This window comes from Tiliqua scincoides, chromosome 3 (assembly GCF_035046505.1).
Source record: "Tiliqua scincoides isolate rTilSci1 chromosome 3, rTilSci1.hap2, whole genome shotgun sequence".
Taxonomy (NCBI): domain Eukaryota; kingdom Metazoa; phylum Chordata; class Lepidosauria; order Squamata; family Scincidae; genus Tiliqua; species Tiliqua scincoides.
In genome coordinates this window covers 19,148,151-19,166,868 of record NC_089823.1, presented here as the reverse complement: position 1 = coordinate 19,166,868, position 18,718 = coordinate 19,148,151, and the positions used below count along the sequence as shown (strand labels likewise).

At 42.8% G+C, this 18,718-nt stretch overlaps 1 protein-coding gene across 3 annotated transcripts in view; it reads right to left on the bottom strand.

The window, feature by feature from the left end:
• GRIA4 (glutamate ionotropic receptor AMPA type subunit 4) overlaps nt 1-18,228 on the bottom strand; it is a 286,480-nt gene extending 268,252 nt beyond the window's left edge. For all 3 annotated transcript variants that reach the window (XM_066622011.1, XM_066622010.1, XM_066622012.1), the window contains exons 1-2: nt 18,138-18,228; nt 16,671-16,829 (exon numbers count right to left, since the gene is read on the bottom strand). In XM_066622011.1, coding sequence (XP_066478108.1) covers nt 16,671-16,829; nt 18,138-18,228 — 250 coding nt within the window. The remainder of the gene's footprint in view (nt 1-16,670; nt 16,830-18,137) is intronic.
• Nucleotides 18,229-18,718: the final 490 nt, after the last annotated feature.

Here is an 18,718-nt window from a genome sequence, read left to right as displayed (position 1 = left end):
CTACATCAATAAATCCTCACAGTCCTTTGACAATACTTTTGCAGCAAAGGACTTAGAGGGAAGGCAACACAACCTCTTAATGCGCTGCCTAATAAACCAACACTTTAATAATAATAATAATAATAATAATAATAATAATAATAATAATAATAATAAACTTTATTTATATCCCGCCCTTCTCCCCGAAAGGGTCCCAGGGCGGCTTACAACATGTTAAAAACAGATTAAAAACATAATTTAACAGCAAATAAAAACGTATTAAAACACATTAACAGATACCATAAAAACAGTAGTCAGATAAAAAGTCAGATAAAAAGAGCAAAACGCAGCAAATCATAGAGGAATCAGGCCTGTAAAAATACTAAAAGATATAGAAAAGATGTTTAAAAGGCCATGAACTCAGAAGGCTTGTTTAAACAAAAAGGTCTTCAGGCCTCGCCGAAAAGTCTCAAGAGAGGGAGCCATTCTCAAGTCAAGGGGAAGGGAGTTCCATAACGTTGGTGCCACTACTGAGAAGGCCCTATTTCTTGCCGCCGCTCCATGTACCTCCTTAGGCGGCGGCACTTGTAAAAAGGCCTTCTCTGATGACCTAAGAGGACGAGCCAGATTGTGCAGAAGAAGGCGATCTCTAAGATACCCTGGCCCAGAGCAGTATAGGGCTTTAAAGGTCAAAACCAGCACCTTAAATTGGGCCCAGAAACGAATGGGCAATCCTTTGGACTATAACTCATGGTGAAAACATGTACATTGTATTAGGATAATGGGACTTATATGTGATACATGGGATATGGGATACATGCAGGCAACAATTCACCAGATGATGTTTCTGCAATCACTTGCTAGAGATACACCTGATTAATGTGTTCCTGATGAATCTCTACAAGGTACAACGCTTCCCCAAAATGTCACCTTCTTCTATAATATCCAGGCAAAGTACAATCCACAATCGCTTGCCACAAATGTACTGCTAAGACAATGCATTAGCAATTCCATGCATTATCTGCGCATTCCTAATGCATCCACCTACGATCCTCAAAGAACCTGCACTGGATGCTAGACACATTTTCATTCCTGGAATATTGTTCAATCCTTGTTGGCAACCTTCAGTCTCGAAAGACTATGGTATCACGCTCTGAAAGGTGGCTCTGGAACAGCGTCTAGTGTGGCTGAAAAGGCCGATTCGGGAGTGACAATCCCTTCCACACCGGGAGCAAGTGCAGTCTGTCCCTGGTCTGTCTCCCTGGCTATGGGCCTTCCTTCTTTGCCTCTTAGCCTCAGACTGTTGGCCAAGTGTCTCTTCAAACTGGGAAAGGCCATGCTGCACAGCCTGCCTCCAAGCGGGCCGCTCAGAGGCCAGGGTTTCCCACTTGTTGAGGTCCACTCCTAAGGCCTTCAGATCCCTCTTGTTGTTCAATATTGATATAAATTGTATTCACCTCAGTCACAAGTGGTATTAGTCGTTGAAGGACTTGCAGAGAACCAGCTCTTTGATTCCTCCAAAGCATTTAAGAGAAACCTCTTTCAATCATGAAAAGTTCATTACTAACAAACTTGAAGAAACACCTCCTGTCCCTGCATGAATTTGCCCACACCCTGAGATCAACTGAGGGGACATCTGTGCATGTCCCACTACTGGCAGAGGTGAGTTTGGTGGTGACAGATGAGTAGGCCTTCTCGGTACTGGCACCCGGGTTACGAAATTCCTGGCCCCTGTCTTCATCACTTCCAGTATTACAACAGTGGCTAAAATAATTTCTGTTCCATTTAGCCATTGGGGCCTAAGTTTACATTGATCTGTTCTTTCTTCCCTTAGTTATGTTGCTTTTATATTGCTTCTGGACCTGTATAGTGTTTAAGGCAGGCTGCGTTTTGTATTTATTTTTATTGGGGCTGTAATTTAGATCAGGACAGAGTCACAGAGGTAACAGCTATTTAACTCTTTTTCTCTACACTCTCTCCCTGTTGGGAATCACCTCCCTAAAGTGGCTAATTAACCCTAAGAATGCCACTTAACAAACAGCATTTTTAAAGTTGAAAAAGCCTCTGCAGAGAGGTTATTTGTAGCAGAAAAACAGCACAGAAGTAAAGAGTTAAATACACTCTATCTCTATGCTGCAGTCTTGATCCAAACTGCACATGCGTAAGCCTGCAACTACAGACTGATGCATCTAGCATCACTTGTGCTTGTCCTGACTTTCTCTCTGAAGCAACCATTGCTTATTTGTACAAACAAGAATAAAGAATAACTTTCATCAGCATCAATTCACCTGTTCTTTCCCTCGGTACCACCACCACCAAAAATATGGCCAAAAATAATTCTTCTGTTCTGATATAGCAGCACATTAGAAAAACAAAAATATGACCATGTTTTCACAGTCTGTCACCCACCGTATCACAATTGAAGCTACCATGGGCTACGGCTTTTCCAGCTGAAATGAGGCCTTTCCTCCTCTCAGAAAGACGGTTGGAACCAACAACTGCCCTGAGAGCATAAGGAGCAGGAGGAGGTACCCCAACTTAAATTGTTGTATCATTCACCAAGAACAGAAACTAAAATTTTGCATAAACATCACAGAAAGCACACTGCAGTAGTTTGCAATAGTAAGCAAAATGTCAGCTTCTGCTCATGGGAGACAAGTTGAACGGTCCTCTTGTCATAAGCAAACACCATAGAAAATCACTAGCATACCTAAAGGTAATTATTATAATATATGAAATCTGTATATACCAGTAGCATGTCTGATTTCCTCAGGATCTCAGATACTTGTATTATAATAATTTACATTGTAATTTTAATGTGCCATCTCCTGAACTTTAAAGTGGTTTATAAAATTGCTTCCACCTAACCAGTGAAGTTTCAGAATTGTGTTTCTTGAACCACAACTGCCTCACTGGATTTATGTAAGTACTTAGGTCTATTAAATGTAACTCTCTAGTAAGAATGCCAAAAATGGCCCAAAGCTGAAATGGCATATTTGTTGCTACAAATAAGAGTCCCAAAAAAGAAGAGATTTGCAAAAGTTCTCTCTCTCTCTCTCTCTCTCACACTCACACACACACACACACACACACACACACACACACAAATGAAGTACACACCCCTTATGAGCCACAGCTACACATGATATAGGCCAGTGTTTTTCAACCTCTGTGCCGTGGCACATTGGTGTGCTGCGAATGGTCTGCAGGTGTGCCACAGGAGTTTGGGGGAGAGTCATATAGGGCCATTGGGGCACGTGAGCCCCTGAACAGCTGTGTGGTGTACCTTGTCAATTGTAAAAAAAAACAACTAAAAAACTGATGGTGTGCCTTGTCAATTTTAGTGCTTTGTCAGTGTGCCAAGAGATCAAAAAGATTGAAAATGGCTGATATAGGCTATCTTTGATATCTACTGATTAATTATTTGAGTACAGAACAAAAAGTAAAATGAAAAGCAATATCTGTGAAAACGTTCCCATTGCAATGGGAGTAATCTTGAAAGGTTCTGCACATCTCTAGGCTAGACTTTGACATTTATGTGTTTATTTAAGCACATAGCAGTACTTTTATCTTGCGACTAAAGAATACCATAGTTCAGTGACAAAACACATGCCTTGCACAGAGAACACAACAGTTTCAAATTCTACTATTTACTGTTAAAATGATCTTGGGCACCAGACATAGGAAAGACCTGTCATTCAGACCTTGCAGAGCTGGGGCCAATCAGAGCAGACAGGTGTGGGATATATGGGGAAATGGTCTGAGTCAATGTAAGGAAACTTCATAAGTGCTGTAATTATTTTTGGTCACTTTTCACTATCTTTCTTTTATCCTAGCAATTAGAAGGTCTGTAAGGTGCTGAGACTGTAGTTGCTGTCAGTAGTTAGACTACAAATAATTGATATTCAACAGAAAATAAAAGTGTGCAGTTCTTTCCACCAAATGTCAGATTTCAGAAGTGGTACAGAGAATAGCACTGCTACAACCAAACTTCTTTTGGGCTTTTTGGGTCAAATCCCTCCCTACCAATGCAGCTGTACCAATGAAGCACATGTTCCACAGTTGTTAAGCCCTCCATACTTTAACCCAATCCATGATAGGAATGGGCCAAAGTACAATAAAGCGGTAGGAATGAATGAATGCATACCAAGAAGTGATGTGAGGGCAAGAACCTGATACCAGCAAAGAAAACCAAAGATTCTAAAAGACAGGAAACAAACAGTATTTCTACCATATCAATGATGCCCAGCCATGCCCTCACAACAATATGCCTGATACATTAATTAATACCTTACAGCAATTTATTTTGCAAAGTTGGAAATGGAGACCCAAAAAGTTAAGAGCAAAATTCTTCCTGGCACGTGGACCAGTCTTAAACGGTCCCTAAAAGTCTTCAGAAGCAGAAGTGCAAATGGTTTCTCTGTGCCACACAGCCCAGAGAGCAGCCATAGAGCTGCTACTCACAGAGCTGTTTTGTGCAATATACCATTAAGGCAGACATGTGGGAAACACCATAAGTGGTGCAGAATTTTGCATAACCAACACTTTATCAGGATTGTATCACCCATGCTGCTCTCATTCCAGTCTGTTATTTGGGCTACTGTTATTTTATGATTTATTAACTTATTTAAAACATTTATTTATTAATTTTTTAAAAAACATTTAGGGTGCAATCCTAACCCCTTATGTCAGTGCTTTCCAGAACTGGCATAGCGGTGCTAATGGGACAAGTGCTGCATCCTGCAGTTAGGTGTCACTCATGGAGGCCTCCTCAAAGTAAGGGAATGTTTGTTCCCTTCCCTCGGAGCTGCATTCCCCTTATGTCAGCACTGACATAAGGGGTTAGGATTGCGCCCTTAAACAATACGGCTTTTCTGTCCCATTAAAGGGACTATCAAAGTGGTTTACAACAACAAAACAATAAAAAAAACTTTTAAAAATGCACAAACACTTCAAAAACACACACAGTGTAAAGTGAGCAGACAGTTACTATCAATGAGAAGAAGAAAAAAAAAGTGATCTGGCTAACAAGACAAACAAAATAGAAACATCTTCATTTGTTTCTTGGAAAACTGGTACCAAAGGGCAGCTCATTCTCCTAGGAAAGGGCATTCTATAACTTGGGTGTGACAACATGGAAAAGCCCTGCCCCATGTTCCTGTCAAACATGGAAAAGCCCTGCCCCATGTTCCTGTCAAACGTGCCTCAAAAGGCAAATGAACCCAGAGCGAGTCTTTTAATGATGATTGCAGTGTGCAGGCAGATTCTTTCAGGAGAAGGCACGTCTTCAAACATCCAGGTCCCAAGCCATGGAGAAATTTATAGGAAATAAAAAGCACTTTGAATGGGGCCTGGAAGCAAACTGGAAACCAGAGGGTACCCTGACCACAGCATTTTGTACTAACTGCGGCTTCCAACGATCTTCAAAGACAGCTCCAAGCACAGTGCATTACAGTGATCCAACTGCGACATGATTGAGATTTGGGTTATTGTTGCCATGTCCACATTACATGTGTTACACAGACATTACATGTGTTGAATCAGTTGACTTACCCCTGAAAGGTCCTCCATCCAAAATATGGAGTACTTTAAATTGTTTAAGCCCAATAATTCCATAAACCAGTGTCTTCAGAAGATAATTTTAGGGACTAATAGCCCAATCCTAATTGGGCCTTGTGTGTTCTTTCCAGCACTGTAAGTCCCTATACAGCTGTCGCAAAAGGCAACAAGCCTTATCTGGCCACCAAGGCAAGCAACAAGGTCCATGCGCCAGTGGCCTGGGGATGCTGGAGGGTGCTCATAAGTTAGCCCAAGGGACTTGGGGGTGGCCGGAAGCAGGTAGAAAGGGCGGAGGGTTGGAAAGAAGAAGGGATGAGGCAGGAAGAAGGGTGGATCAGGGCTGAGAATGGACAATATTGGTGCCAGTATTGCGCACTGATATCCTAACAGTTTCAATCTTTTTCATCTCACGGCACACCAGCAAGGCGCTCAAATGGTCAAGGCACACCATTGTTGTTGTTTTTTTAACAATTAACAAGGCACGCTGTGCTGCTAATGGGGGGGGCTCACATCCCCCAATGGCCCTACTAATAAATGACCCTCTCCCAAATTCTCATGGTACACCTGGGGATCATTCGTGGCACACCAATGTGCCATGGCACAGTGGTTGAAAATGGCTTTCCCAGCCTTAATTCCCTTGATTGTCCACATGGACTTGCACCAGCTATAGAGCTATACACTGGCTTAAGTCCGAGCAGATCCAGTAGGCTGATGCGGGCTTACCCCGGGGCAAAAGATCAAATGTTCCCTTACCCCAAGGAGGCCTCTAGAGGCCAAAACACACCCACAGGATTCAGTGATTGCCATGTTAGTGCAGCTGCATCACTGCATGGAGATTTAAGTAGGACTGGGAGGAACCAGTCATCTCACCATGTATTAAAATGGAAAGCTGCAACCCACAGCACACTGAGAGCCCAATCCTATACATATCTAATCAAAAGTAAGTCGCATTAGAGTCAACGGGGCTTACTCCCAGGTAAGTGTGGTTAGGATTGCAGCGGATTAAAATCATTAGAACTATTCTAGAGCGAGGAGCTTCTGAATCTCAACTTTCTACTGGTTGCTATAATAGTAATAATAATTGTTATTATTATTTATTAGCAGCAGCAGCTTTTTGTTGGTTTTAACCTGCAGAATTATGTAGACATTTTAATCAGATTATACCTGCAGCTGAACAACTCAAAGAGAAAAAATGCAAAAAAAATAAACAAAGGAAAACAAACCTGCCACAGGAAACTAATGGGTCTGAGATGACACAATTAACCAAAAGCATGCTAAGCATGGTGCGCACTAAGTATCACATTATTGTAAAGCACCCGGAATTATGCAATGCTCATTGAGACAAGTCGGCACAAATACTACTGAAATGAATGAAAGTTGAACAATGGGGGAAAAAAACAGTTGAAAAAATATGGGTGCTCAAGTGCTCACTGAAAAAAATCCCTTTTCAGAGTTCCTGTGAAGCAGGCTTCATTTAGTTCTATAATCTTAACATTTCATAACAGGTTTTTATTTCCATCGTTTTTGCAAACTGGCATACAGTTTTACTTCTTTATTTTATTTCTAAGCAAATATCAGTCTATAATTACAGAACCATGAAATATTATTTTATGCCAAATCTGTTGTGGTTTCCAAAGAATCTCATGGGTTGTATCCAAAGAAAGTCAGCCATGACCACGTTCTACTAAAATTAACAGGACTTATATACGTTTCATTGAGCTCAACTGTGCTTAGTCATGACACTTTTCTTTGCAGACAACAAAACAAAGTCCAGTGTGGCTAGGTCCTGAGAATTCACTACATAGACCCTAACTCAGGCTGCAATCCTATGCACATTTACCTGGAAATAAATCCTATTGGATTTACTTCTGAGTTGGATTGGACTGTCAGGGCCAAATCCTATCCAACTTTCTAGCCCTAATGTAGCTGTGCCAATGGGGTGTGCGCTGCATCCTGAGGTGGGAGGGTAGTTATGGAGGCCTCCACAAGGCAAGGGAACACTTTACAGCTGCACCAGTGCTGGAAAGTTGGATAGGATTGGGCCCTCAGTCTCCTACCCTATAACGCCCCAGAGAGCTACCTGCAGAATCTTATTTTTCCTGCAAATTTGGAAAGCTTCTACAGTCTCTCAAAGTTCATGGACTGGTTTAACCACAGAGCAATACTGGGCAAATACACAAGTCATACTTATAAAGGCCTCCAGCTGGAGTTGTTTTAGGTGCTCCTTATAGCACAAAACAAGGCAGCAGCTCCATCTGCTGATAAGCAAAGTAACAACCACACAGTGGATTTCTATGTACTTTAGCAGCTGCTCAATACATTTCAGAGCATTTTCAATATAACACGCTTATTTTGGCTGTATACCAGTTTAACTCCAATGGCTTTTCTCAAAGAATCCTGTGAAATGTACTGTGATGAGGGACTTAAAATGCTTTGCTGGTGATAAATTTACACTGCTACAATTCCAAGAATTGCACAGGAAGAGGCAATAACTGTTAAACCATTTCAAGTATGTAACATACACATACCCACAAAAACTGTAAGATGATTTGTTTAAGCAGTGTTTCTCAAACTGTGGGTCGGGACCCACTAGGTGGGTCGCAAGCTGATTTCAGGTGGGTCCCCATTCATTTCAATATTTTATTTTAAATATATTCGACTTGATGCTACCACGGTATGTGACTGCATTTGGGGAAATGCTACAGACTTGTACTTTTAACAAGCTACTATGTACATTCTTTTAACAATGACAGTAAATGGGACTTACACCTGGGTTAGTGTGGTAGGATTGCAGCCTAGGATTGTTAATTTTCCTGCTTGATGATGTCACTTCCAGTCATGACATCACTTCTGGTATGTCCCGACATTCTCATTCTAAAAAGTGGGTCCTGGTGCTAAGTGTGTGAGAACTACTGTGTTTAAGTATTAGTAATTCCAAAGGAGGTTTAAAGGAGCCTTAGGGCCATATCCTATCCAACTTTCTGGCACTGATCTGCTGTGCTAATGGGAGGGGTGCTGCATTCTGCTGTGGGGGGACAGTCATGGAGACCTCCTCAAGGTGCAAGAATGTTTGTTTGCTTCCATGGGGGCTGCATTGAGGCTGCATCGGCACTGGAAAGTTGGATAGGATTGGGCCCTTATTGTCCAATCCTATCCCCCACCATGCTGAAGCATGCAGTATGAGCCATAGAGGAGCACTCTAAATACTATCATGGAGGGAGTATTCAGGCAGCCTGTGAGAGATAAAGGAAGATATTTTTCTCTTACCTCTGCATAGGCCCTCTGATGGACTGTGGATGTCCTTGGACCTATGCTACCTATATAGCTGGTTTAAGTCCAAGGAGAGCCAGGGGATGGAACAGATCTGGTGGGGGATTGGATTTGGTATGCACAACTTCTGCTGGATCACCTCCCTTCCTCTCTCATCTCAGCCCCGTTCCTCCCCCAAAACACTCCATTACCCTCACCACCAAGTGTCCACTCCCACCATGAATGTACCTCCTCTGACAGTAGCTGGGGCTCCAATGGCACACACATGGTCGCTAGCCATTCGCAGTGACATCCCCATTGCGTTCATCACCGCTCTGTCTGCTACATCGAAAGAAAGGGCTCTCTACTGATGGAACAGTAGTTCTGTCAGTGGAAGACTCCCATCGAATTGGGCCCTAAATTATGCTGAACTGGCATTGCTGTGAATCTGGAAAGTGATCGTTGCTGAAATAACAGTCCTTTAGCAAAGGACTGGACATTTGACCCAGAAGCAAGAATCAGGCAGGTTAAGCCTGACTGCTTACATTTCAAGCCAGGGTCCTATTGCTAACTTCTTTTCCTGCACCAAAACAGAATTGGCTTGCATCAAGTCAGAAATGCAGTACAATAGCCCCTATTAATTTGGCTATCTTCTCTAATCAACAGGGTGCAAACACAACATTATATCTCATCCATTACATCAGGGGTGCTCAAACTTTCAACTTTAGGGGTGCTGGACCTTTAACAAGTGTATAGAAGAGAGAATTGCAGCAGGTGCAACTTATCATCCCACAGATGACAAGCTGCACCTGCTGAAATTCTCTCTTCTATACACTTGTTAAAGGTCCAGCATTCCTAAAGTTGAAAGTTTGAGCACCCCTGCATTACATCATAAGTTTGAAGTAATCAAGGAAATAAACAAGTACGTACTAAGGAAGTGCCATGCTAAAACATATTAATTTATGATGATCAGATATGTTGAATAGTGATAAACTTTTTTTTTTTTTTTTTGCATTAAGCAAAAGTATATAGAGACATTGTTTGGATCCTAGGTTACAGCTGTCAACAATGACCTGGCTTGTCTGTAGTTCAACCTTACATTGGGCCAGTTCAGACAACATTTTAGCCCAGTGGTTCCCAAACTTACCTGAGTCCCAACACCCCATAGCCTCTTCTTCCTAGCTCAGCTGGGCACCACCATCTTGATCTCATGAAATTTCATGAGATCAAGATGGTGATACTGAAATCCAAGGTGGCAGCGCCCAAATCCCATGAGATTTCCCAATATCCAAGATGGCAGTGCCCAGGAGAAAAGATGGGGGGGCCACCAGGGACATTCCACAGGGTCTTTATGAGTACGCCATGACAACCTAAGGCATCACAATGCATGCTATGGAAACACCTGCTTTGCCAATTTATTTGCTCCACTCAATCAAAGAGTTGAGAGCACTGACGGAGCATACCTGCCTTGTCCCTTCCCCAGGCGAACCTGGAGCATTTCCTTTCATCATATGGGAGAGTGGTTTGTCCAAATATCCCCTCTACACACTCAGATAAACCTACATTTAAAGGATGGACCATCCTCCCATGTTAATGTACGTCTTACTGCGTGAGATGAGTCAGAAGGGTATTTATATACTGCTTTTCAACAAAAAAAGTTCACAAAGTGGCATACAGAGAAAATCAAATAAATAAATGGTCCCCTGTCCCAAAAGGACTCACATTCTAAAAAGATGCAGAAGAATACCACTAACAGCCACTAGAAAAGACACTGCACTGGGGTGAAGAAGGACAGTTACTCTACCCCTGCTAAATATAAGATGAGCACCATATCAAAAAGTGCCTTTTTACCGAGTTAGCAGGGGTGAAGAGGAAGCAGAAGAAAAATTAAGAAGAATTTCAACTAGAAGAGATCTTGAAAATGCAAATAGCACTAGAGGGTTCTTTGAAGGCCTCTGTTGTAAAGTCTGAGAACTTATGAAATATGAGACACCAGGATAATGTTTACAAACATACAGAAGATAATTTATTTGTAAATCTGCTCCTATGCCTATTCGAACTGAATATATTGTCTAATTAACCATTTGTAGATTTGAATTACAGAGGTGAGAAAAGGAGGATCACTTGCCCAAAGACATAAGCCTCTGCAGTCTCAAATTATAGTTCACTATTTAAGTAGTTCAACTGTTTTAAATAGTCCTTTCTCCTGCACAAGAATGTGAATCTGCACATGCACAATCAGACAGAGAGAGAGAGAGAGAGAGAGAGAGAGAGAGAATTCTATAAGGGGACTAATCTTTCCATCAGGGGAAAAACAATGATCCATCTGCATGTGACCTTCAAAAACTTTCTGAACTTTTACTCAGTTCGACTGGGACAGCTCCAAAATAAGCAGACTGAGAGCCCAATCATAAGCTCTGCTCTGCCCTATCCTGAACCCCATGTCAGGCTGGAATGCCTTCCAGCCCAACATGGGGATTCTCAACTCTGTGCCGACAAAATAGCCAGCACAGACTTGAGTAGCCCCATTACAAGGCCTGTGCCCTTACTCAGGGGAAGGGGACAAACGTTCCCTTCCCCTGAAGAGACACTGGCCAGTGCTTGGTGTGCTGAGGAGGCAGTGGTAGCTATTTTGGCTCCTCTGGGAGCTGGGCAACTTAGAATTGGGCTGTTAAACATCAGTACCAATATATCAGTCAGTAATACCAAGGTAACATCTTTCCAGTGCCAGCAAAATATTATGTAATTTCAGACTGGTGCACCAAGAAACCAGTACATTTATTTGCTGGTACAGCAAGTGTTACAATTAGACCAAGAGTGTCAAAAGTAAGGTCTGCAGGCCAAATGTGGCCCCTGGAAGCCATTTATCCAGCCCCCATTATAATTGGGCTCTTCTAGCTTGATAATTGGGCTCTCTCATATCTTGGAAATATGAACAAGATTTGCACATTTTCTCTTCTGTCATTTGCAGCTAATGTGTTTCTATGTAAGACCAAAGTCCTTATTTCTGGCCATCATCTGCTTAATGATGTCACTTCCAGGCCTCAGTAGGCACCATGAACGCTAACTTCGGCCCTCTATACGAAACGAGTTCGACATCTCTGAATTTGACCATTTGTTCTTCTCAAATCAGTGGTTCGGTTCAGATGCTCTGCTGCTCAACATCAAGTCGAGGTTTGGCAGAAAGGGTGTCCCACAGGCTCACAGTCTCCCTACACCTCTTTTTTCTTATGTGAACATTCCTCCATCTGCACCAACATTTACCACCAAACCACAGAAACAGGTTTGCAAACTGTAATTTGGTGCTATCATTGGCAAAATCGCTGCTGTAGAGATAATCCTAAGCATGTATTATCTTCCCAGTGGAAGGGGTGTGATGAAGAGTGAGGAGAAGAGCGAGGAAAATGGGGTGGAGAAGACCAGAGCATGCACCTGGTTACCAGACCATGGTTTGGTGAATGGGAAGTGTTACATCTGAACAAGGCAATATGAATGAGCTGGTTTGAGCCTAAGTACTTTGGTTCATCTGTGTTATAGATGAGATTGTCCAACTGTTTTCTTTCTGTGGTGCTTTGACGATAAACATTTGATACTGACTTTATGAAAGACCATAAATTATTTCTCAAATAATTTCTGCTTAAATCATGTATGTAGCATAAAAAGTAAGCACAAAAGAAATGAGACTGTCAGGCCCTAAAGAAAGCATTTTTAGGAGGAAAAATTTTGACAGTAGAGTTCTAGATTTATCCTCTCAAACTTGGTAATGTCCTCTACAGGAACTGCAAGACTGTGTATCATGAGGCATTTTGTAAAAGAATATCTGGAACTATAGCACAAGAAATAGATACATTTGAAGGTCAGTGTGCTTCTTGTCGTACCTGGACAGTGTCACTAATTGTCTAGTGTCAAAATACATCTTTAGAAAATGCGTACAGTTTGCACTGTATGATGTATGCTGTGTGATGAAGTGCAATAAAGTCTATTTTCTAGTTTAAAAAAAACAAGAACTAAAGCCTGTTTCTACAAGAAAAAACACTTTTCTATGTAAAAAGTCTAGGCATAAAAAAGCAAGAGTCAGTTGGAAGTCAAAAGTTGCAACCACAAATAATCATTTCTGCATGTAACATACCAATTACTATAGGAACCTTATTTCATGTTATTGGTTTAAGGTTTTTAAATTAACCATCAAAACTCTGCTATGCACAGCAGGAAACTTCAGCCTTTTCATTAAATGCACTTTCTTTCATGCACAAGAAAATATGCAGTACATGTGCAGTGTATAGGGGGGAAAAGCTCAACACATAGGAGAAAATGAGAACTAAACTAACATAAATCATGTCAGCTTTATTGAACCACAACAGAATCTATATGCTAAAATGACCTGTTTTTCCTTATGGGTGCCTAGTTTATAAGATAGGAGACTAAGGTCTGGGCCTGTAAAAAGGCAAAACAAACATGAACCATAATAAGGTTTATATAAAGATGAACACAAGGGAAAAAGCTAAACTCTGTAAGTGTTCCTAATCAAATATCACAGCACAAAAGAAGTAGCAATGTATCAAATCTAGTAGACCAAAAAGAGACCCCCAAAAATCCAGTTGATTCCACATGATTCTACTTTTTCATTCCTGATAGTCTTAGTTTATCTTTAGACACAAATCTTTCAGGCTCCTTGTTTATAGTCCCTGGTCCCCAAAATGGTCCAGAAACTGCAGCTTCAAAAAGTAACCTCTGCAGCAATAAGATAAAGGGAAATACTCGTAAAGTGAACTGATCACGTCGTAGATCTTTATGCTTGACCTCACATGAATATTCATTTATGTCTAGTAGATGAAAGGTTTTTGTACAGTATCATTTTATGGCGCGGACACACACACACTTGTGCTCAAAGCAAAATTATAGTAAACATTCCCCTCCTTATCTTCTCCCAAAAGGCATTCCAAAATTACATTTAATGTATAGGTCAGATTGCTTCTCTTGCCACAGTATTAGTTACTGTGTTTTTTTTTATAAAGATCTTTAATTAGGTTAGAACATCTCACACATCTGTGCTTTGGAAGCCTCTGTCAATCCAGCAAATGCAATCACATGAAAACCAATGTCCTCCAGCTATCAGACAATTGATTTTTGCAGGATTCTGCTCATGTGTAGCTTAAGGGACATGCGATATGTTCATTCATTTGTTAGTCAGTTTGCTCATGTTTCATTAGTAGGCAGAGTTTGTTTTTTTAAATATTCCCTGGCACTGAAGCATTTTACCTTCCCCCCCACAAAAACCCTTAAGAAACATTGACAAAAAAGAACAGGATAACTAAACATGAAAGGAATGATTCAGTCAAAGTTAAGAACTTTAAACCATGTCTGTTGAAGTGAGAGAGTCAAATACATGCTGAAGTCCCCTGTATTGAAATCAATGAGATTTAACTTTGGTTGGATCATGCTCCAAATGGACAACTTGATACATGAACTAACTGGAAGATTAGATACTTCCAGTTAATCAGTGTTTCCCAAACTGTGAGTCGGGACCCACTAGATGGGTCGCTACCCATTTCAGGTGGGTTCCCATTCATTTCAATGTTTTATTTTTAATATATTAGACTTGATGCTACCCTGGTATGTGATTGCATTTGGGGAAATGTTACAGACCTGTACTTTAAACAAGCTTCTATGTATAATCTTTTAACAATTATAGTAAAGGGGACTTACTCCTGGGTAAGTAAGGGTAGGATTGCAGCCTAGGATTGTAAAAAATGTTCCTGCTTGATGATGTCACTTCCAGTCCTGACATCACTTCCGGTGGGTCCTGACAGATTCTCATTCTAAAAAGTGAGTCCCAGAGCTAAATGTGTGAGAACCACTGAGTTAAGTTATAGGTAGATACTTGAGTTACAGAATAGAATATTTCCAGTTAATTGATAAGATAAATAAATTAACTGGAAGTATGGACTGAATGTAGTCTACAGAAGTACATTTATTTATGTATTTATCTGCAATATTTCTTCTCTGCTATACATGACATAATTTGCCACCTAAACCCCAACACTGCTAGGTTGGAAAAAACAGAACTCATATACAGTATATGAAAAATCAAGAAAAAGGGAAAGCATCAACTAAGAGCTTAGCCAACATCAAGGAACCTAGGAGTGTATAAGCTTAGAATCCACAGAGATCTATTTGCTATTTTCAAAAGCATCCTCTCTCCACATATACATTAGCCTTGCAAAAAAAAAAAATCATGAACGGCCTAAATGCAAAATGCTATTTCATGCAAAACATTAGATACCCTAAATACAAGTGATACACAGTACTGCAAAATACAATATCTAAAATGTTGCAGAAGGACTCGAAACAAAGCCAGCTTCTCAGACACTTTGGATGAATGCACCTAGAACTGTAAACATGCAGCATGTCAACTCCAGTAGTGAAATCCATGTCCAGCGCCTGCAGACCTTTCAGGAGACTGCAACACTTGTCACTATGGTACACCTTTGCAGACTGAAAAGCACATGTGCAATCTCCTTTCTGAAGCACCACTAATATATAGCATACAAATTCACTTATGCGGCATAAATCATTTGCATAGAGTGTCTTGAGAGGAGAGCATATTTAATGAATTCCAAAGCTTTCTTTGTTAAACAAGATGGCAAGGTCATACAAAACAAATATTACTCCGATTCTACCCGGCAGCTGCCCAACAGACTCTCTTTTGACACATGCTTATGAGAATTCTATGCATACCCATCTTCAGGTGCAAAACAGCATGTCATAGATTAAGGAGAGAAAGCTAAGTTACCAAAAAGAAAAAAAAACTGGAAATAAAACCCCAGCACATGTTTCAAAGATAGAACACTGTTAAAAATATTCTGTAATGTGTTTCTATTTTCAGATCTTTGAAAACAATTTTGTTGCAACTCTTGTTTGAGGGGGAAAAAAATCTTCTTGAATAAAGATTTCATGGGAATCAAACTTATCTTTCACAAACATGGAAGCAAATCTAAAAGAAAAGGATAGGAAACCCTACACTGTTATGAGTACTAAAGTGTGCTGAGGCTAGATTCATGGAAACAGACATAAGAATTATGTACCTTTCTACTCTCGACTTCACATGTGCCCTACTCAGTGTTTTTGGTAAGCTGGTGTGTTGGGTATCCTCAGTTGGATCTTTAAAAAAAATCTGTATAAAATTTGAGAAGAGCATTTTTTTTAATGAATATGTGCACATACTAGTGTATATGCACGGGGGCATAGTTCCAACAGGGGTGGTGTGTGCAATCAAGTAGATCAGACACTAACTTGACTTGGCACCAATGTATGGATGCATGGAGACATATCCACAGGATGTATGCATTACGAGATGATAAGAGACATTTATAACCCAGAATATAAGAGCAGGGCAGCCTCAAGTGACATCACCAGATCAACTGCAGTGTCAAGCTACTCCAATATATTACCCTGCACATCACTGATTCCACAACCTCTTTTCTGCTCCAGCCATTAGAAAGCACTTGTGATTGCAAATACAAGGGACTCTTTACAAACACAGACCCGGCACGCCATATCCAGTTGGCATACAGGAGAGATTGTGGGGGTTGCAAAATTGATCCAAGACATTCATTATTTTTTACAACTACAAAATGCATCACCATAGAAACCAGAAAGCAAGAAACTACCATAATAACACAAAAGTAAATGCCACATCCAGTTAGTCTCTACAAGGCAGTCTAAGGGATTTCACCAAGGGCAGGAATGAACGAAGGTTTCAACGCATCCAGGGCATGGGGACTTAAATAAAGATGTCTTAAGGAATGTAATTATCCATTCTCATCTTAATTAATTCCACCGTCATTTGGTAATAACTTTAGATAAATGACACTGTTACTTACAGGCATTTGTTACAGCAAAGCTGTTTGCAGTTTCAATGTTGTCTACGTGTGGAACCAAATTGAAAGGTGCTTCAGATGCGTTGGGGCTGGTGTTGTGAAGAAAAATTGCCAATCGAAAAGCAGTATATTCCTGATCTGTGTTTCTGATGAAGAGGCCACCTACCAATAAAGAAACGACGGCAGAGAAAGAGTGTCATGATTAATTATTTCTGTGTCAGCCACTGTCGTGCAAACAGCCAGCTCCCACAGATCCTCTGTAACAACAAATACATGTTGATGTACGTGAACACTGTAGACTCGGAGAGCACTATCCTATGCTTGGCTACTCAGAAGTCAGTCCTATTGTCTTCAGCAGGGCTTCCTGTCTGGAAAGTGCACTTATGATTGCGCCTTCGAATTCCAATTTCTGCTGCTGCTTCTCCCTCCACCCTCCCCCCCAAAAGTGGGTCTTTCAAACTCTCCAGATTCTGCCCTTTTCATGTCTTAAATAGCCAGATCTGCAATCTTGAGAATGACCTTTGCAACCATTTGGCTTCTTTAAAATGGATCCTATTGCTCAGTTGGCCTTTCCTGCTACTAAGTGGCAGGCAGATTAATAAAGAGAAATGTGCCCCTCTCAAGATGCATAGGGATGTATAGGCACAGATTCACATACACATCCTGCTATGTGGTTACAGCAAGGATGATCATACCAAAGAGGTGCACAGTGAACTTTGTCCCTCTGCAGCCTGTGGGCAGGCAGGGAGCTGTTCAGCCTTATTAGCAGCATCTTTAGAGGAGTGCATGAGAAATGATGCAGCGGAGGAGCTGGAAGGGATTCAAGAAGCACCGCGTCCTGCAACCCATCCAAAGAGGGAGAGGCAGGATGCAGCTGGGAAGGGGCAAAGGGGAGAGACATCGGGCAAGCAGGCGAGCTGGGGGGGCATGGAATATGAATCTTCAAGATGCCCAAGTTCCCAAGTAGTGACAGGGAAGGCTGGACAGCAGGAGCAGAAATCTCCCCCCCCCCCATGGCACAGAGGCTACTGCAAGGTGCAGGCTGTGCTAAGTGGGGGAACTCAGCGCATCCAGGAGCAAAGCACAGCTGCAGTTCCCAGGCGGGGGGGGGGATCTTCCCAAGTTTTGCTCCCCCCACACTCACGCACCTCCCTGCCCTGCGGTCCACTGGAGAGATGGCCGTGTCGCCCACCCCTCTCATGTCCAGGGGGGTGAGGGAGGAAGGGGTTATTTGAGGGGTACCTCCTACCCCCTCCATCCCCGTGGCCCTGATTTGACCTCCCTCCTCTTCCCCCTTCCTGCCCCTATCCTTCCTCCTCCTCCTCCTCCCTCCTGCCCCTTCTCCCTCCTCCGCCCCCTCCCTCCTCCGCCCCTCCTGCCCTCTCCCTTCTCCTCTCCAGCCCCCCTCCTGCCCCCCCTCGCCCCCCTCCTGCCCCCTCCCGCCCCCCTCCCGGCCAATGCAGGGCTCACCTATTTGCACGCTGCTGGGAAAAGCGCCCATCGCGAGTGCCCACAAGCCGGAGAAGAACAAGGCGAGCAGCTGCCTGCCAGTAATCCTCATCTTCTTCCTCCTTCTCTTTCGCCTGCCCGCGTCTCCTCCTCGCGCGCTCTCCCGAGATGCTCAGAGAGGCATTGAGGACGTGGTGGTGGTGTGGGGGGGAGGAGAGAGGGAGGGGGGCTGCACGCAGGACCGAGGCTGGGGAGAGGGATGGCAAGGGGGCAGGGAAGAGGAGCGGAGGGGAGGGGAGGGCTGGTGGCTGCCCCCCTCGCGCTCCTCTGGGCGCCTCTGCCTGGCTTTCCTCCCCTCCTGCCTTCAGCAAGCCATCCTGCCGCTGCCGCCGCCGAGGCGCATTTTTCCCGCAGTCTGGCTGGCCCTGGCAGGGGCTCCGTCCGGCTGCACGCGCAGGAGAGGCTGCTGCTGCCTGCCAGAGGAGCCCGAAGGCACGCGCCGGCCTCCCGCTCGCCCGCGCCCTCCTTCCCGCCCCGGCTCCCCGCGGCGCGCAGGCGGCACACGGGCACGCACCGCCTCGCGCGCAGCCCCCGCACAGACG